The sequence below is a fragment of the Hemicordylus capensis genome, chromosome 2, assembly GCF_027244095.1.
Source record: "Hemicordylus capensis ecotype Gifberg chromosome 2, rHemCap1.1.pri, whole genome shotgun sequence".
NCBI classification, from domain to species: Eukaryota; Metazoa; Chordata; class Lepidosauria; order Squamata; family Cordylidae; genus Hemicordylus; species Hemicordylus capensis.
Genome location: NC_069658.1, coordinates 165,260,316 through 165,281,407, shown reverse-complemented (window position 1 = coordinate 165,281,407; position 21,092 = coordinate 165,260,316). Strand labels below are relative to the sequence as shown.

The following is a 21,092-nucleotide window of genomic DNA, read 5'->3' as shown; positions in this document are numbered from 1 at the left end:
GCTACAAGGGAGTTCTTTATCTTGACAAACTGTATTGAAGACGCTCCTAACCCCTATTCCCACATAGTGGACTTGAAACACATCTAGTTGATTCCCATTTAAATTACATTAAGCTCAACAAGCCAGTATTTTCACATACAGTGAAGTGTAGGCAGGTTCCTGGGTGTCCTTTGACCTAAGCTGAGAAAGTGCTGCTCTGTTGTATTGCCATGAGTTGCTTAGGAATAACATACTTCTGAAAAGATAATAGCATATTATTCAAAGAGTATGTCATGCCATGTACCTGATCACATGTGGTGTACACTCCTCCAGTATGATACTCTTCAGACAGGAAGCCATCATGGAGACACATGTCAGGGAATACCATGTCCCATTTTGAATGTCACAGCTGCCAAAAATGTTGGGCACAAGTCGGATCCCAAGTATTAGACAGCATTATTATTTATTTATTCAATTTATATATCACCCTTCCAAAATGTCTCAGGGCAGTTTAGAACAAGGTAAAAACAATTAAAACAAGTAACAGTTAAAATCAGAACTATAAAACCAACTAAACAATGCAACAGCTAAAAAGCCCTGGAGATCCAGGGCAACCATTTAAAACAATTTTAACAGTTTTTCAATCATTTAAAACCCTAGAAGGCCAGGCCAAAGAATAGGTCTTAAGGGCTCTCCTGAAGGACAGTAATGATCTCGAATTACGGATTTCAGCCAGGAGTACATTCCACAGCCCAGGAGCAGCTACAGAGAAGGCATGCTTCTGGGTTACCACCAGATGAACCGGTGGTAACTGGAGATGGACCTCCTCAGATGACCTTAACGTGCAGTGGGGATCATGCAGAAGAAGGTGCTCTCTAAGATAACTCGGACTTAAGCTGTTCAGGGCTTTAAAGGTAATAACCAGCACTTTGTATTTTGCCTGGAAACATATCGGCAGCCAGTGCAGCTGTTTCAAAACAAGCATAATATGGTCTCTCTGCGTTGCCCCAGAGACCAATCTGGCTGCCGCATTCTGAACTAGCTGAAGTTTCCAGAGTATGTACAAAGGCAGCCCCACGTAGAGCGCATTGCAATAGTCAAGCCGGGAGGTTACCAGCTGATGCACCACTGTTTTGAGGTCATTCTCTTCAATGGGTGCAGCTGTCGAATCAGCCGAAGCTGATAGAAAGCACTCCTGGCTATGACCTCCACCTGAGATACCAGGGAGAGGCCTGGGTCCAGGAGTACTCCCAAGCTGTACACCTGCTCCTTCTGGGGGAGTGCAACCCCATCCAGCACAGGAAGATCTAACTCACCCCTCAGATTCTGAGCCCCCACAATGAGCATCTCCATCTTGCTTGGATTAAGCTTCAATTTGTTATCCATCATCCAGCCCATTATTGCCTGTAGGAAGACATTTAGAGAATGAGTGCCATTATCTGAAGATGAAAAGTAGATTTGGGTGTCTCAGCATACTGATACCATCCAGCACCAAACTTCCTGATGACCTCACCCAGCGGTTTCATGTAGATATTGAAAAGCATTGGTGACAGAATGGAGCCCTGAGGGACTCCATATAACAGCTCCCATTTTGAGGAGCAACTGTCACCAAGCTCCACCATCTGGGATCTACCTGAGAGGTAGGAGTGGTACCACTGCAAATCAGTGCCCCCTATCCCCAACTCCCCCAGGCGATCGAGAAGGATGCCATGGTTGATAGTATCAAACGCTGCCGAGAGATCCAGCAGAGTCACAATCCCTCTGTCGGTTCCCTGGTAAAAGTCATCCATCAGGCCGACCAAGGCTGTCTCAACCCCATAGCCAGCTCAAAAGCCAGTTTGAAATGGGTCTAGATAATCAGTTTCCTTCAAGACTGCCTGGAGCTGGTCGGCCACCACCTTCTCAATCACTTTGCCCAATCAAAGGAGATTGGCCTGTAACTATCTACCACTAAGGGGTTCAGGGAAGGCTTCTTAAGTGGTCTAACCATTGCCTCCTTCAGACAAGGAGGCACCCTACCCTCCTTCAGTGATGCATTTATGATATTAACTAGGTCACCTCCAACAATCTCCCTGCTAGATAGAAGCAGCCAAGTTGGGCAAGGATCCAGAGAACAGGTGGTAGGCCACACCACCCCAAACAACTTGTCCATATCCTCAAGAGTCACAGATTGAAACTGATCCAATCTAATACTGCAAGAGGGATCACTGGACACCTCCTCCATAGACCCTGAAGAAATAGTGGAGTCCAAGTCGGCCCAAATACAGGAGATCTTGTTCGCAAAGAACCCATTAAAAGCATCACAGCAGAACAACTCCAGGGATGGATTTGAGGTAGCAGAAACCAAACTCCTCACAATCTGGGATAACTCCACTGAGCAAGAACCTGCAGTCATAATGCGCGCAGACCAAAATCTTTTTCACTGCATGCACCGCCACCGCATAAGTCTTCAAATGGGTCACATGCTGCATCCTGTGTGATACAAACCGAGTTCTCCACCACTTGTGCTCAACTCGCCTACCCAACTGCTTCAGCCCCCCAACTCCTCAGTGTACTCTGGGGCCATTTTTGAAGCAGTTTAGAAGGGATGCTTAGGAGCGATTGTGTCTACTCCCCTGATGAGTTCTCTGTTCCAGGTTCCCATCAGGGCATCAACAGAATCACTGAGCGCACCAACATCAAAATCCTCCAAGGCCTTTGGAAATCCTACTGGGTCCAGCAGCCTTTTTGGACGGACCATCCGAATAGCTCCACCACCCCTGCAGGGGTGGATTGCGGCTGTGAGACCAACCTTAACCATGTAGTGGTCCGTCCATGACAACGGGGAAACCACCGGATCCCCCACCCACGGAACACCCCCCTGATCCGAACAAAAGACCAAATTGAGTGCATGGCTGGCAACATGAGTTGGTTCTGAAACTAATTGGGATAGGCCCATAGTTGTCATGGCTGCTGACAACCATGACAAGCCACCCACAAAAATTCATATTGGCCACCCCGAGGCCTGAGAGTTGACAAAGCAGTTGGAAGTGGAAACAGTTACTCAATTACTGATTTCTCTTCCCCTGTAATGGCCAGCTGCTCTGCCAGCGGCAGTTCTTCTATCCCCCACCACCACAGTAATAGTTGCTCTAGAACCGCTGGGTGCACCCCCAGCACCATCCCATTCAAGAGAGCCCAAACACATACCTGCAAAAGGCCTAGCACAGCCCAACCCTCCAGCCCTCAGTCCCACCCTCAAAGGCCCAGCCCCAAAGGCTGACCCCCATTGGCGGCCGCCTATAAGCGGCCCGATGGCTACACCTTTGGCGGGCCTCCTTGCTTTTAAACTGACAAGCCCCAACAGCCACTCCTCCCACAAGCAGTTCCCAGGGCAGGTGACAGGTGGTAATATTCAGCAATCTGGGGGCTGGCAACCAGCCAGCTAGAACTTGGCAGCAAACAAGCAGGCTGCTCCTCATCTAGGGTGGAAGCTCCACAGGAGGCAGAGGGGCCAGTTGGTGAGTCCCAGCAAGGCAGATGGAATGGCCTTGGACTTCCTGTTACCTCCCATGACCCTAGTTTGGTTACCCTGGTGTGGGTTTGCCTCTTAACTGGCTTGAGACTGGGGCAGGCTGGAGTGCCGGCCTGACCTGCTGTCAAGGCCTTCCGGCTTCTGTCTGGCAGAGCTGTACACCCACCCCACCCATATGCCAGAGTGGCTACTTAATATGTAAAAGTCTCCAACTTGATGTGCCCAGCTTGCATCTGATCAAGAGACTGGCTTCCAGGAGAGGCTTTGAGCCCCACTATTGGCATCCTGCTCAACATTCCTGACCCACTGACTAGATAGGTCAATTAGATTTCAACTATCTTCTGTTTTGTTAGTCCACTTAACTGAGTTTCAAAATTGTCCTATATGTTATCATGTGTGTCTCAGACTTTGTCTTTAGAGAATGAACTTCGTCTGCTAAGAAGTTTAGCCTACTTGACTCTTGGTCCCCTACAGTCACATACATATACAGTAATCCCTCGACCTACGAACTACTCGACATCCGATGTTTTCGAGTTACGAGCGACAAAAAAGACCGGAAGTAGTTGCCGGTTTAGATTCAGCTTACTCGACCTACGAATTTTTAGATGCGGTTTTCTCGATTTACGAATGTTTCCAGACTTCCGTGGTGCGCTCTTCGACTTACGAAAATTTCGACCTCCGAACGTGCGTTCGGAATGGATTAAATACGTAAGTCGAGGGACCACTGTACATACACATGTATGTACAGTGAAATTCCATAGGTCTGAGGAGTCCCATGAATTATGAAATGGAGCACACACACCTCCTGCTATCATATGCACATGTATTTATGCTGCATAATGCATCACCTGTTGGAGCAGGCCTCCTTACAAACCGGCTATAATCTTTCAGTACTCAGTTTTTGAGGCCTGGAGTCTGAAGAATGAATTTGGGATATAGACATTGCCTTCCTGAGAAGGCTTAGTTGAATACAAGAATCTTTCCATGTTGGATCATGGACACTGAACTTTAGTTGTAATAAGGACAGATAGAAAAAGCCCTCCCCTCCTGGAGATTATACCAGACAACACTGCAGCGGAGAAGCCAGAAAGTGACCTGTCAGTTACCAGCAGCCTCCATAAAGAATCCAGACTTGTCAATGTGTGTGGCGGGAGTAAAAAAAATCTCAGGTGACCAGCTGAGGAAGCTATAAATGAATCATTTTTTAAAATTATTTTAACCCCAAAACCGATTCATTATTTATTTATTTGATTTGATTTCTATACCGCCCTTCCAAAAATGGCTCAGGGTGGCTTACAGAGAGAAATAACGAATAAATAATAAATAAGATGGATCGCTGTCCCCAAAGGGGTCACAATCTAAAAAGAAACATAAGAGAGACAGCAGCAACAGTCACTGGAAGTACTCTGCTGGGGGGTAGATAGGGTCGGTTATTCTCCCCCTGCTAAATAAAGAGAATCACCATGTTAAAAGGTGCCTCTTTGCCAAGTTAGCAGGGGTAACAAGTGGGGCAAGTGGTTGCTGTAGAGATCTGTGTGGGCTTTTTAGCCAGCCTGAAATAATCCCCTTCCACAAGGTTTTTTCTACAAGGAAAATGACATTGCTCAGAGGCTTCCCAGAATGCTCATCCCATTGGAGGGAACACCCTTCGGTACTGGAAGAGGAGGAGACTGTGGGTAGAAAGTAAGGAAGAACAACTTATGGCACTTACTATGAATGCAGCTGGGAGGCCAATTTACACACTCACTCTGGGCTGATACACAAGTCAGCAATAAACACTCAGGTTGTAGCAGAACCCCCACCCACCCCCGGGTTCTGAGTGAGAGATTGACACCAGCAATTGAGAAAAAGCAGATTTTTATTGCTAGCAAAATTGATCTCAGTGGGATAGATTCCAAAGCCTGAGATGCCCATTACATCGTGACTTCAGCTTTTATATCCATTTCAATTACATTCAGTGGATACAGTCCTCATTGGTTAGCATCACTTAATCGTCATTTTACAATTATTACAATTAGACAATATTCCTCTAACTATAATTGAGCATTCCATCCCCTCCTCCTCCCTCCATACAGCCAAACTATTTCATTCCCTTTTCCAAACGTGTCCTTGAAGGTGTTGTAGCTAGCGCCCTGCTATCTGGAGATATCAGAGAGGCCCCAGCCTGCATTCCACAGTCAACAAGAGTTATTGTGCTGTTTGCAGTTTGCAATTAGAGCAGCTTGCAGACCCTATTAACCATTTATTGACCACAAGAAACCTGAGTCTGCCTCAAGGTCATTTGGACTGTTTGCAGGGATGCACCAATGCCATCACATGACAAGTTTGGTCACCAGGGCTAAAATAGACATGATTTTAAGCATCTTGTTTGCTTGGTGGTTTGTTTACTGAATAGCAGTTGCAGAAGCCTGCAACTTGGATTTGGGATCATGATAAAAGGTAAAATCCCCCTCCCTACATGCCACAGCCCTATTCTGGACACCGGCCCCTGTGGCTGCTTTTTACCAAATGTCATGCAGAGCCAAGCAGCCTGTTAGCTGCATGTGGGCATATGAATCAATTGCTTGATATTCAGTGGGTAGAAAGATGGTGGAAGGATTTCAGAATCAACACTGTGGGTTCAATTGGGGCTGATCCTCCAAAGCAGAAAGCACTGCCTGTTAGGGCACAAGCAGCTAAGTGATGAGGTAAGTGATGGACTCTAAGTGATGGACCCTAAGTGATGAGGGTCCAGTGGGCTGGGCTTCCTGTATCCTCCTGATCTATGGAGCCCACACAATAGCCTGACATCCATTGTGCTGCAAGACGCTCTGCTTGTCTCTTGCAAAGTCAGACTGAAAAATCAATATTGTGCCAGATCAGGTAGTATTCAGGGGTCAAAGAGTACACTGCCTGGAAAATGAGTTACAGATCAAAGAGGCTGCAGCGTGCCATTCGAAAGCCTCCCTAGCCTTGGCTGCCCCTCTCCTGACCTCAACACCTTACACTTCCCTAAACACACTGGGAAACTGACAAAAGGGTGCAACCAACCTTAATGACAGGAGACAGAAAGCAGCAAAGACAGACACACACAAAACTAGCCAGTGAGCAGAGAGAAGATTCAGAAAAGCAGCAAGCCACAGCAACACAGAGAGACGGAGGGCAGAAGGGCATCATAAGGAACAGAGATTTGGGGGAGAATTTAGCCAGGAGGTTTACCGAGCCTGTTAGAAGCATGCAGGAGACTCCGTGAGAGAATGGTGCTGGGTAGGGAACAGAGCATATTCATCTTCTCGAGATATGGCCCACACAGTGTGGCAAGAGGGCCAAGGAAAAGGGATTGGGAAGTGCTGTGGGGCAAAGGAGAACACAGACCCAAAGATGTTTTACTTTGGATTCCAACCCACATTTTTCTACCAGGTTGTGTAGGAACGGCAGAGTCCCTTTCCCTTCCGTCATCTTTTCCCCACATGCCCTTATTCCCTTACCCTAGGGCACCAAGGCCCCCTAGGGTGTGGATTACCTGTGCGTTACCCAGCATGCACTGAGACACCCCTCCAGCGATGATATCACACACAGCACAAAATGGAGGCCTGTGGAACAAGGAAGTGGCAGTTTCTTAAAAATTCTTCCCCTTGCCCCTGGTTTCCTAGATATGAAGAACCCACGAATCACCTCCCTGCCTCCTGAATGTCATGGAAAAAACTGAAACATACTGGGCTGTAACGCTGAGCATCCACTTTGCCACCTTTCCCCTTCTCCATGGAGCCTGCACCGCTGCCGGAAGGGAGCAGCCGAGTTACTGAAAAAGAACCAAGGGTTTTAAAAAAGCAGGTTTTTAAATCAACATATTTTGGGAGCTTTAGATTCATCCTTTTCCCAACTGTGACACTGAATCATAATCACCTGCTAACTAAATGTGCCCAAGACAGTCCCAATCTTCTGGTACTAGTCCCTGGAAAATTGCTGACCCTATTTATCTTTTATGGGGTAATTCAAGAGGTGTTGCTATTTTAAGGTTTCAGTCGCCTCCCTAAATGTCGGAGGTTGAAGGGAGAATCGGGAATACATCATGCCAATAGGCCAGGACACCCATGGGTCTTTCCCATGCTGGTATCCTCCTTCCATCAGGGCAGCAACACGTTCCCATATGATTCAAATCTTCTTGTGCAATATAAACATTCCTGTCATCATTGTAGTGTCATGAGGCCTGCCATGACTTTGCACATCAACAACACTGCCAGAGTAATGTATGAGTTGACCTGAACAATCTGTTGAAGTTTGTTTAAATTGAAATATCAAAATCATTCAATTAACAAATCATAGCATTGATAACCATTCATAAGGGTATACAGAATCTTGGACTGACCCATTCCTATGTTGGACAAACAATGTCGATCTACACACAAATTTATCCAATGTATCCTTGCACCTGGAATGTACAGTCTGACCAAGAACACACAAGAATTCCTGCTGTCTTTACCTGGTGAGCTGGTACTGCTGGGTGTACAGACATTATAGTCCAACCACGCACTCTGAGCCAGCGTGTCCTGCTTCTGGGGACCTTCAAGGGAACACATCAACTCCTGCACAAAAGAAATGGGAAAGAGGCCCCCGTCACTAGATGTTAAGAAGGAGCTTTTAGGGTTGCTGTATCTACTCAGTTGAGACAGGGGAATTACTTGAGTGAAAGGGGCTCAGAAGACCCCACACTGACTGCCTCAATCTCCTCCTCCTCAGACGTTTCATTTTCACTCACTCTTCTACAACAGCTGCTCACATTGGATGAGGAGTGGGACAGGGGCTGCATCACCCAATACCCGGATGTCTGGCTGGAGGGGATTCTGCTGAAAGAACAGGAGCCCCAGTCATCACCCTTGTAATAACACAGGATCAAAAAATGTTACATTCCCTTACAACAATGTAGGGATATGCAGAATGGATCATTCTGACTGGGAACCAGCCATTTCAAGTGTTCCGAGCTCAGAGCAGAGTGCCTTCAAATGAGCTCAGAACAGAAGAACTCGAGCTCAAAACATTCAAGCAAAATGACGCTTTTCTTGCCTCTGCACACACATGGCAGCCATTTTTGTGGTCAGCACCACCATTTGGGAGTTGGAAATGGTGCTCGGAGCGTTCTGACTCAAAACAGGGTCATTCCGTCGGAACAACTGACACGACTGGTTGTTCTGACAGAACTTTCCAGGAATTTTGCATTCCATTCCGAGCTTGGGACAGAATGCAAAATCCGTTTCACGCACATCCCTATAACAAAGCTTTCCTGTTGTATATAGAACTTAAAGTCTATTCTGTGAGAACAGAACTGCTCAAGCCTCTAACAACTATGCTCAATGGCTGACATGGTGCGCAGCTTACCACCTCCATAAGGAGGATCCACTGTGGGGCTCTGCAGCCTTGAGAGGAAGTGCCAACTGGGGAAACCTGTGGAAACATAGCTTCCACAGATGCTGCCTCAGGGCAACGTCGGAGCTTCCTTTGAAGTCTGCGACTGCAAGAGCCCCACAACGCATCCTTACAGAGGTTGGTGGGCTGCACATCATGTCAGCCAATGTCTTTTGTATTGGTAGGTAGCAACACGGTAGGGATGACCAATTTTTCTGTGCTCTACTGAAACCTTTTCCAGCCTCTCCCTTCACAGCAATATTTTGTCTGAACTCACTTGCTCCTCCTGTTAGGGAATTCTGGGGAACTGGGACTGGAGGAACCATCTGACTTGAGGTCAAAGAAGGGTCCTGGTCTCTCCAGTACCTTCTGTATTCTTTCAGCAACGTCTTTGCTAAGGAGAAATGAGAAACAGTTTACTACACAGAGCCAGGAGTCCTTCCAAAAGAGCTAACAATTTCTATAAGGCTCATCAGCAGACGCTCCTCCAGCCCAGGCTGTGTAGGGACCATTTAGATTCTCCAGAAGCTCAAGGCCAGAGAAATGACTCCCCTTTTCACTAGTTTGACTAGTGATCTCAAGGATTCTTTACCCTTTTCTGTAGCAAACAGCACAATTTTCTATCATTATTCCTTGCACTACAAACATCACAGCACTTTCCAGTTCTCTGCTTGTGAGACACCACAATTTTGATACGGGCTAATCTGTCAGAAGAGCCACATAGTCGGACTTCCGGTTGGATTGCTAACGAGGCTGCACGCTTCCCAACAGGGGAGACCGAGGAGGAGCAATTTAAGGGGGTTTTGAGGCTTCATAACCACCACCCCCACGCCACCCTGGATTAAAGGGTTTGGATCAAGATCGCCCACAGATTCCCCCCGAGCCAGCTCCTTAATTTAGAGCTGTGTTGAAGAGCGCAGTTCTGTTTTAAGTAGAGCGGTGGGGGCTGGGAGACATCGAGCTCACTCCTCTTACATCGGAAATCCTTTTGACTGAAGCTGGTTGGCATCTAATCTCTACGGTTTGGATTTAATTAATTACTTAAAATTCAAGAAGCTCACCTCTCAGCAGAGGCGTAACTAGGGAAAACGGCGCACGGGGCAAGCACTAAAGTTGCGCCCCCCCCGCCGCCCCCCCAACATACTGTGCATACATAACACATGTTTGCCCACCATAAGCAGATTCCTACATCAGATGCCAACATGCAGTATATACTTCTATGTTGTGGAGGAGGAGAGCTGGTCTTGTGGTAGCAAGCATGACTGGTCCCCTTAGCCAAGCAGGGTCCACCCTGGTTTGCATTTGAATGGGAGACTAGAAGTGTGAGCACTGGAAGATATTCCCCTCAGGAGATGGAGCCACTCTGGGAAGAGCATCTATGTCCCAAGTTCCCTCCATGGAAGCATCTCCAAGATAGGGCTGCAAGAGACTCCTGCCTGCAACCTTGGAGAAGCCGCTGCCAGTCTGTGAAGACAATACTGAGCTAGATAGACCAATGGTCTGACTCAGTATATGGCAGCTTCCTATGTTCCTAAATACTACTGCAGCACACACACAAGACACCTGTCCCATCCTGACACTCAGCCAACTTCCATAATCAAGATCCTACACACACACACACACGCACACACACACACACACAACTGCCTACTCCTAGATTTACAAGGAATACAAGCCACACCTAATGGCACAGCAGGGAAGTAACTTGCCTAGGGAGCAAAAGGTTGCAGGTTCGAATGGAAACACCTATATCGGGCAGCAGTGATATAGGAAGATGCTGAAAGGCAACATTTCATACTACGTAGAAGGAGGCAAGAGGCATAACTAGGGAAGACGGCGCCTAGGGCAAGCACTCAAATTGCACCCCCCCTCCAACATCTTACACACATCTTTCAGAAAACTTGTATTTTACCATAATATTACCTCAAAAATACAAAATTTGCTTTATTCTCTCCCGTATTTTTATTTTATTAAACCCTTAGGGAGGAAAATGATATTTTGTTGCATAATTTCAACAAGTTGGAAATGAGAGATTAAAAGTATTCAGGAAATAATGATAGGGTAAGGTAAAGTGTGCCATCGAGTCAATTCCGACTCTTGGCGCCCACAGAGTCCTGTGGTTGTCTTTGGTAGAATACAGAAGGGGTTTATACATTGCCGCCTCCTGTGCACTATGAGATGATGCCTTATAGCATCTTCCTATATCGCTGCTGCCCGATATAGTACCAGCAGGGATTCGAACTGGCAACCTTCTGCTTGTTAGTCAAGCATTTCCCTGCTGCGCCACTTAAGGTAGCCTATAAAACTTTACTTGTGAATGTAATGTTTATTTTTCCTCTGGTCGCGATTCTTTCTTCATTTATTTATTTCTTCAGTTCTTGCTGAATCAGCAAGAACTGAAGAAAGAAGTAAATGAAGAAAGAATTGTGTGACCAGGCTGAAGTAAAACCATGTCCTTTGCACCATACAATCTAATTAGTCACTAGTCAGTTTTTCAAAGAGTGTTATGACAAATCTTCCTCAGGTGGAAGGCAAAATGTTTGAAAACATCATTTTGCATTTCTACTTGGCGTGCATGTATGATTGTTTAATGTGTAGTGCTTACATTTAACATCACTTTGAGCCACTTCCCTTTCCTGTGATTAGCAAAAAAAATGCAATAGAAGGAGAGAGTATTTGCTCAGGATTTTGCAGTGCTTTCAAAATCCCCAGAATGATTGCAATAATAGTTCCTTTTCCACAGTAAAGTTTCAAACATTGGAGCAAGATTCCTCCCCCTGTCATTCTTGTTAATATGCCCTCCTTGTTAATATGCCCTCACCTCACCTTCTGTGTGCTACCATACTTAATCCTTATTACCACACATTTTAAAGTAAAAAGGAGGAAATGAGATTCACCCACAGAATATTGTGATTTAGGATTCAATGAAAGGCGTGCCTCCTTATCGTTTTAAAAACAAGTTTCTCTGCTTGCATGGTTTTGTTTCTTGGGCAACCAGAAGCCAGTAACCCAGGGGGATACGGCAAGCTACATACATGCACAATAAAATCCATCGATAAAGGCAAGGAGCAGGACAGGATCTTACCCTTCCCTTTTCCTTTACTGATGTGCACAGTTTCTATGGCGACCGCCAGTCCTCCACCCTCTCCATGCGGGGAAAGATCCCATCCCAGCGTTTTGAAAAAGCCCGGCTAAGGCTGCGGTCTGGTTGGGGTTTGGGGACGTGCGGGACCGCTGAGGGCAGACCAGGCGGCAGGGCAGGCTGGCAGCCACATCCACTTCTGATTGGCTCGTGTAGTTTGCAGCAACTTCTCGGTCTCGGAATCTTATGTGCGTCACTTAGCAGGAATCCTTAAAGCTGCAGTGCGCTTTTAAGGGGAACGCGGGGCGGGAATGTGGGGCGAGGGGGAAGGCGGCGCCTCTGGCAGGGGGAACGCTGCCCCCTGGAACGTGCTCCCCCCTCCATGCAAAATATTCAGAGTCTTGCAAAAACCCATACAAAATATCCCTTGTGTTGCAAAAAAAGAAAATTGCATTTATTATGTTGATGCGATGATGCATTGATGTCTGGGGGTGGCTTGTAGGTTGTGGGGGAAATGTCATCCTTCCTCCCTGGGGGGGTGATTCTTTTAAGAAGCCCCCCTCCTCCTCCCCTGTTGAAAATGCCAACTCACAGTGCGCTGGGCATGAGGGCACGGGGCGGCCAACACTACATTTCCCAGCAGTCCCCCGCGCGTGGAGGGGCGTCTCCTGTCGAGGCGGCTGCCTTCTCCTGGGCTCAGCGCCTCCTGCCCCAACCTGATAAGCAGGGGAGATAGCAGGGATCTCCACCCTGTTTTCTACGCCTGCTGAGCTGCTCTGAAGCGGGATGGTGTTCAACTTCAGAGGATTCTTCTGTGGGCTGCAGCCAGAGATGGCTTGCAGAAACAATACCCCCGGGGCTGGAACGTGCTCGCAGCCGCCTTGCGCTCTCTTCTGGGGGACAGTGCCTGCCCTGCACATTCTCTCTGGAGGCGGCACCCTCCTCCGAGCCGCAGCAGCCGCAGTTTAGAAAGGAACCTGGCGAACGGGAGAAGCAAGCCTTTGCTGGGCAGCCCTGCTCTTCCTCCGCCCACTGGGCCGGCTACTCCTGCCGCCGCTGCTGCTCCTCGCAGCGGGGCCGCTGTCTCGGACACTGCGGCTGCACGCCGTTTTAGTAGCCCGGCCCCAGGAGCAGCGGGGCATCGAAGTGCTGCAAGCGCCGCTAAGCCTGCTTGGCACCAGCCGTGGAGCAATCTCCCTCCCTCCCTCCTCTTTTCCACCTCCTGCTGCTTTTAGTACTACTCATCCCCCGTCTCTCTGTAGGCTCAGCGCCCCTTCCTCGTGCAAGTGTCCTGCACCTTTCACTGAAATTGGGCCGCGGCAGCGCAGCCGGCTTGTCTCAGCCCCCTCCTCCACAAGGAGCACACAGTAAAATATCATCACACACACACCTCCTTGGCTTGTCCACCACTACGCTTGCTTTGCGTTGCTTATGAATCCTTCGAATCCTTCCTCCGCTTATGTGCTGCTGCACAAAACGCTCTGGTCTGACTCCCACATCCTGCCTCGTGGTTGCCGCGTGCAAAGAGAAGTCCACGTGCAGGCGGCAGACACGCATGCGCAGCGTGTCCTCCTCGCCAGGGGCGGGGAGTGCGTGTCAGCGGAGTGATATTATATGATGAATGGTCCGTTGATGAGGCAATTCACCCAAGCAGCAAGAGGGAGGCAGGCACTGCAAATTTAGGTGCCCGCGCCGCGCCGTGGCAGCGCCCAGGCCAGGAGCAATGGGGGGGGGACCCGGGGAGGGGGAGGGAGGGGGACTGCTTAATGCATCCCACACTGCCTGCTGCACACACACACAAATTTCGAACAAAAAATTTTTCCCCCCGTAAAGGCAGGGGCTTGGCAGGGGCACTTTTTGGCGCGCCCCCCCACGTGGTACAACAAAGTGGCGCCCAGGGCACGTGTCCCCCCTGCCCCCCCTATCGTTACGCCCCTGCCTCTCAGTGTGATTAAGGATAACTTGCTGGAATTGCGCCTGCTTTTGTTGGAAGGACTTCACAGAACTCAAGCCGTTGCTGTAAGTTTTCTGACTATAAATCAAGGACGGAAAGCTTTAAAGCTTAAAAAAAAACCCTATATTAGTGGGAATTACTATTGCTTTTTTTCCCCCACTGCTGTTTGAGAAAGTCTATGAAAGAAGCATTTTGCTGTTTGCTATTGAATATGTCTAAATTAAACTGGCAGTGATAAGATATATGAGTTGTGGTGTGGAGCTTACAAGGCCCGAAAATTGGGAAACAAGAATATAAACTAAGAGCCTTTGCAGGTGATGTTGTGTTCTTTTTAGAAAATCCATTGGACAAGATTGGAAGACTCTTGGGAAAAAATACAACAATTTGGCCAATTGGCTGGGTTTTATATAAATAAGACTAAAACGAAGGTCTTGACTAAAAATGTGAATCAGAAATCTAAGGATAGATTCTCTGAAATAAGTGAGTTGAAAGTGGAGAAGAAAATTAAATATCTGGGGGTTTGGCTGACAAATAATAATTCTTTGTTGTTCTCAAATAATTATATTAAAATATGGAATACAGTGAAAACTGATTTACAAAGATGGTCTAATATGAATTTGTCTTTAATGGGAAGAATTTCAGTGGTGAAAATGAATGTCTTGCCTAAAATGTTATTTCTTTTTCAGACTATTCCTATAATCAATACATTAACTTGTTTTAAGCAATGGCAGAAGGACATAACTAAATTTGTTTGGCAAGGGGAAAGACCAAGAATCAATTTTAAGAATTTAACAGATGCAAAGGAAAGAGGTGGTCTTACCCTACCAGACTTAAGGTTGTATTTTGATGCTGTTTGTTTGACGTGGTTAAAAGAATGGATAACATTAAGAAATCCTAGAATACTTGATTTGTAAGGATTTGATAGAAGGTTTGGATGGCATTCATATTTGTGGTATGAAAAAAGTAAGATACATAAAGACTTTCTGAATCACTATGTAAGGAGGAGTCTAATGGGTAATGGGTATGGGTAAAATATAAAAAATGTCTGGAACCTAAAAATCCGCTATGGGTATCTCTGATTGAAGCTTTAGCCACGTAAAGTGGTAAATATCCAGTTGCAATGGGGTACTTATAGGGATCTGTTATATTTTCAAGGAAAGGACTGTAAGTTAAAAAGTTTAATTGAAGTACAAAATTTGGTTAGTGATTGGTTTCAGTACCATCAGCTAAACGAAGTTTATAAGAAGGATCTTAAAGTTGGATTTGAGGATCAGATGTTGAGATTTGAGAAAGAGCTGTGTAAAAATGATGAAAAATTAGTTTCTAAAATGTATAAGCTCTTTCTTTTGGAGGAGACAAGAGACGAAATGGTTAAAATGACTATGGTAAAATGGGCCCAAGATGTGGGGTGCAATATAGAAATGGCATCCTGGGAAAATTATGGAAAACTGATTTAAAGTTCACTGCATGTTATGTTTTAAAAGAAAATTATTATAAAATGATGTATAGGTGGTATCTGACACCAAAAAAACCTGGCATCAATGTATTAAAATGTTTCAAACAAATGTTGGAAATGTGGACACTCTGAAGGAACCTTTTTTCATATGTGGTGGTCTTGTAGGAAGGCTAAGGCCTTTTGGGACATGATATATGATGAGTTAAAGAAAATATTTAAAACGACATTTCCTAAGAAGCCAGAATCCTTCCTGCTGGGAATAACACAAGGAGTGTTTTCTACAACTAACTTAACATTCTTTATGTACGCTACCACGGCAGCCAGAATAATATATGCACAGAAATGGAAGAGCAATGAACTGCCTTCAAAAGAAGATTGGCTGATAAAAATTTTGGAACATGCGGAGATGGCAAAACTTACAGTATTGATAAGAGACCAAATTTTAGAATGTTTTAAAGCAGATTGGAAACCATTTTTATTGTATTTAAAGAACTATTTTCCTAATATTGATTTTACAACAGGGTTTGAAATTTAGTAATATTATCAGGTTGAGTAGATCAAAATTGTGTTTGTAAAGTTTAAATCTATGTTTTGAATTATTATTATAGCAAGGGTTAATTCTATAGTTGGTGATTCACGGGGAGGTGTGAGCGGGAAGTCCATATTTGTTTAATGTGTTGTGAATGATTATTGTTAAAATTAATAAAAATTTAATTTTTAAAAAGAAGAAGAAGAAGAGCCACATAGTCATATTTCCTCTCTGCAATTATGTGTTTAGTGGTACCATAGAGAGAGAAAACCTGACTGGTAGGGAAGAGGGTTGTTGTTGTTTTGTTTAAAGGTAATTTAAATCTCTCTTGGCTTTGTCCATTTGTTCTTTCCAATTAAGCTGAAGAAGGGCAAATGCACTCTAGTCGTTAGGAGTACGCCGGAAATTTGGCTTTGTACTGCTCCCCATTCTCATGGAGAGTCAGACAAGACACAAGTTTGACATAATACAAGGTGGATCCGATTTAGATATTCCAGCCCTCGTGACTCTAAGGAGAAGGGATGGACACACATACACACACACTTACTTTCTTTGCAACTAAAACTGAGCATTACTCTTGGAGAGCAAGGCAGGCCAGCTGCAACTTTGGTTTGTAAACTCCACTGTCACAGTGGAGGGTCAAATTAGAGGTGATGCAAGAGAAATCTCTGTTACTTTAATGCTGCCAAGGGGGGAAGCTGGTCTTGTGGTAGCAAGCAAGATTTGTCCCCTTAGCCAAGCAGGGTCCACCCTGGTTGCATATGAATGGGAGACTTGATGTGTGAGCACTGTAAAATATTCCCCTCCGGGGATGGAGCCACTCTGGGAAGAGGAGAAGGTTTCAAGTTCCCTCCCTGGCTTCTCCAAGACAGGGCTGAGAGAGATTCCTGCCTGCAACCTTGGAGGAGCCACTGCCAGTCTGTGAAGACACTACTGAGGGAGCTAGATAGACCAATGGTCTGACTCAGTATATGGCAGCTTCCTATGTTCCTAATTTAAATTTGATCAGAGCAGTAGCAATGAGGGAGGCGGTGATTAATGCCTTCCCTACAGGCCCTTTGCTTGATCAAAAACATTCTACCCAGTTGCTTTTCTCCTGGCTGGGAAAGATACAGTGGCCGACATCCCCACTAATGAAGTACGCACACTTCAAGAGACTGTGGGGCCATGACGGGAGCCCTTACACAAGTCCCAGCCAGCAATGCGTTTCCAATCTTGCAGAGCCCTTCTGGAGTGTGGGGAGTGCTCTGGATTCTAAGGGCTCTGGATCAACAGGGTGCATGTAGAAGGAAAGGGGGGAACTCTTCAAGGGCTCCCAACCTGCCCTTCAGTCCCTTGAAGCACACACACACTTAGTTAGTCAGGATGTCCGCTGGTGATCTGAGATGCTGGGAGAAAGTAAGCAGGGGCAGAATTGAGAATGGGGAAACAGCCCACGGGGAAAGGGCTAAACACCCCTTCTTCCCCCTGCTGCTGCTCTCATCAAACTTGGAGTTTACACTTAGTTCAAAATAAAAAACTAAAACAAACAGACGCTGCCTGTGTCTTCAATGTCTTATCTAGTTCGCTCCACAGACTCTGGCTATTCCTACACACGTGTACAAATGTGTTGGTACCCCTCCACAAAAAAAGAAGAACCCACAATGGTCTCTGAAAAACCGTGAAACTGACAAACGTAATTGGCACCCATCATTGTTTATTCCACATTTAACGAAAAACAGACTTTACTTTAGAATTTTGATACAACATAATATTTCAAATAACACAAATGAAAATGGCATGGACAAAAATGATGGGACCCTTAATCTCACATTTTGTTGCACTGCCTTTAGAGGCAATCACTGCAAACAAGCGATTCCTGTAGCTCTCAGTGAGACTTCTGTACCTGTCAACAAGTAGTTTGGCCCACTCTTCCTGAGCAAACTGCTCCAGCCGTGTCAGGTTGGAAGGGTGCCTTTTCCAGACTGCATGTTGCAGTTCTTTCCATAGATGTTTGATAGGATTCAAATCAGGGCTCATAGAAGGCCACTTCAGAATAGTCCAATGTTTTGTCCTTAGCCATTCTTGGGTGCTTTTAGCTGTGTGTTTGGGGTCATTATCCTGTTGGAGGATCCATGACCTGCGACTGAGACAGAGCTTTCTGATACTGAGCAGTACGTTTCGCTCCAGAATGTCTTGATAGTCTGAAGATTTCATTGTTCCCTGCACAGACTCAAGGCACCCCGTGCCAGACGCAGCAAAGAAGCCCCAAAACATAACCGAGCCTCCTCCATGTTTGACAGTAGGTAGGGTGTTCTTTTGTTTGAAAGCTTCATTTTTTCATCTGTGGACATAGAACTGATGTGACTTGCCAAAAAGCTCCAGTTTTGTCTCATTTGTCCGAAGGACATTCTCCCAGAAGCATTGTGGCTTGTCAATATGCATTTTAGCAAATTCCAGTCTGGCTTTTTATGCTTTTCTTTCAACAGTGGAGTCCTCCTGGGTCTTCTTCCATTGGCCCCACTGTCACTCAAAAAGTGATGGATGGTGCGATCAGACACTGATGGACCTTGGAGTTCAGCTTGTATCTCTTTGGAAGTTGTCCTTGGCTTTTTGCCTACCATTCTCACTATCCTTCTGCCCATTCTGGGGTCGGTTTTCCTCTTGTGGCCGTGTCCAGGGAGATTGGCTACAATCCCATGGACCTTGAACTTCTTAATAATATTTGCACCTGTTGTCACAGGAACATCAAACTGCTTGGAGATGGTCTTATAGCCTTTGTCTTTAACATGCTTGTCTATAATTTTCTTTCTGATCTCCTCAGATAACTCTCTCCTTTGCTTTCTCTGGTCCATGTTCATTGTGGGACACACGATGATACCAAACAGCAGAGTGATTGCTTTTCTCCATTTCAATAGGCGGAATGACTGGAGGCACAACTGGAGACATGTGTGATACTAATTAAAGAAAACAGCTAATTTGAAAAATCACTCTAATTCAATTATTTATGATCTTTTCTAGGGGTACCAACAAATGTGTCCGGGCCACTTTAGAATGTAGAATAAGCAATACTTTATCTCTTTTCACACTTGCTTTGCTTTACTCGATGACATATCAAAGGCAGGCAGGTATACATGGGGCAATGTCATGGCCCAGCCCTCTGAGTCAGAAGAGTCAGAGGAGGAGCGGGAGAACTCGGTTGAGAGTACAGGCTCAGAGGCACAGCAGCAGGATTTGGCTGTGAGAACAGACTCCGGAGCTGAGCTGGGACAGCAGCAGACAGAGCAATCTGAACACCTGGCAGAGATGAGGGCTGAGGAGACTGATCAGGAGGAAGCTGGAATTTCACCTGTGTTAAGAAGACATCTCAAGAGAAAGGCTCAGTGGGAGACACGCAGGCGCAAGATCTCACAGAAGAGGCAATAGAAATGCTGAGTCAGGAAAGCCTGGTTGGCTGCTGGTTATCTCGAGCCCTATATCAAGCCGACGTGGTTCCTAAGTCAACACTGTCAGCAACGTTGCCTATCGCAGACAGTGTCCGTACTTAAGACTTATTCAACCTTTCTTTTTACAGCCCGTCCTTGTTCTGTTCATTCTTTGTTCCCGTGTTTTCCGTTATTACTCAGTTATCGTAGAGGGGGGTACCTAGTTTAGTTCAAGGGGCTTTATTTTGTTTATGCTACTTTTCTTTGTGAGTCATTTTTCACTTTTGTTCCTGCTGATGTGGCAAAATTATGCCACTTTAAACTGCAGGTGGAGGATTGCATTTCTGAATGCGGCCCACCCTGCAGCAAACAAAACCAAACCCAACCATGCATACACAATATTAGGATATAAGGCAGTAAAGTTCAGCACAAGCCTTGCCCTGTGACTCTAGTATACTAGATAGAGGGAGGTGGTTCTGTTTTGTTAAGTGAAAAGTCATTCAAAAGTTCACCTGCCACAGAAGTCATGCAGTCCAGAATCTTACCAGCTCTAGAGCCCATTCCTGCTTGTACCCCAGTTCTAAGCACATTTGTGGTTCAGTCTCCTTGCTTTGAATGGAATCTGCTTTCAAGTGAAAATGCCCTTAAGACTGAAACTTTAGCCATGGACTATCATGTACAGCACAAGCAGAAAGCAGAGTCAGTGATTATCCATAAGGGCCATCAATAAGCACCAGACCTGAGTGGGACAGATCTTCTACAAAGGAGAGAAGAATTCAGGATGTGTCTATATTGCAAAAAGCCCCAAGACGGAGAGCACTAAACAGCGGCAGGTTACAGGATGTGCTGTCGACTGCAGCACCTATATCACAAGAGCAGAGGTTACGAAGAGCTTGTGGCCAGCCTCCTTGGTTTTTGTCAGCCCTGAGTTTCGCTAAACAGGGTGGCCAGCTCGGGAACTAATTTGGTGCCATTGGGAAGAGGTGCCTCTTTCCTCGTATAGACATTTCACATGTTAGAGGATCAACAATATCATGCACTGAACAGGTTCCATTCTCACTCCAGGGGGAAACAATTACATTTCTAAGGGTTCCCTGGGAAAATGAATATCAAACCCATTTAAGTCAGTGGTGTTGATATGGTCTGCCACTAGATTCAGTGCCCCCGCATTCCCCACACTACAGTGGTGCATCCCAACAACTGATAACCTGAATGAGGGCATTGAGTATGCATTTTTCTCTCCAAATCAGAGGCAGGGAAAGAGTCCATCATAGAAAGAGACCCTTTGCCCTGCTGCTTCCCATCCTCATTTTCTTAGTGAAAAGCCAGTAATGCAGATTGCCTCGTTGATTCTTGCCTGATCCCTTTCCCTAGCAAGAGCTAAGCGGAAATATCAGCATCTCCTGCAGAAGTACCACAGGGTCTGATGGAGCTTGTTGAGGGGTTTAAAATGCACTCTCTAGATTAGGGCTGCAGCCTTCCAGCTGTTGGAGTACAAAACTCATCATCCCCGACTACTGGCCACTGTGGCTAGGGATGATGGGCATCGAAGTCCAACACTAGCTGGAGGGCAGGAAGTTGTCTGGCCCTGGTCTAGATATATGCTATGGACACGCCTGCAGTAGGAGGGCCTACTCAGAGCGCCACAATTCTGTGCAAGTACAGACAAGCTGCTGGTATTGGCAGGAATTCAGCATCCGGGTCATCTCTGTGAACAGAAAAGCAGGTTCCAGAGCCTTAGAGCTGGCCGGTTCACTCAAGCAGGCAACGCCTACTCATGAGATACCCAAAG

The 21,092-nt window shown here is 46.1% G+C and overlaps 1 protein-coding gene across 9 annotated transcripts in view; it reads right to left on the bottom strand.

The window, feature by feature from the left end:
* Positions 1–4,548: 4,548 nt before the first annotated feature.
* The window catches only part of LOC128344317 (rap1 GTPase-activating protein 1-like), a 38,704-nt gene continuing 22,160 nt past the window's right edge, over positions 4,549–21,092 (bottom strand). For 6 of the 9 annotated variants that reach the window (XM_053294220.1, XM_053294221.1, XM_053294226.1 and 3 more), the window contains one exon: positions 17,576–18,832. In XM_053294220.1, coding sequence (XP_053150195.1) covers positions 18,089–18,832 — 744 coding nt within the window. In that variant the 3' untranslated portion in view covers positions 17,576–18,088. Of the gene's footprint in view, positions 6,823–6,995; positions 7,066–7,188; positions 7,275–7,955; positions 8,059–17,575; positions 19,225–21,092 lie in introns of those variants that run through there. The other 3 variants (XM_053294227.1, XM_053294228.1, XM_053294223.1) reach the window with 3 other exon arrangements.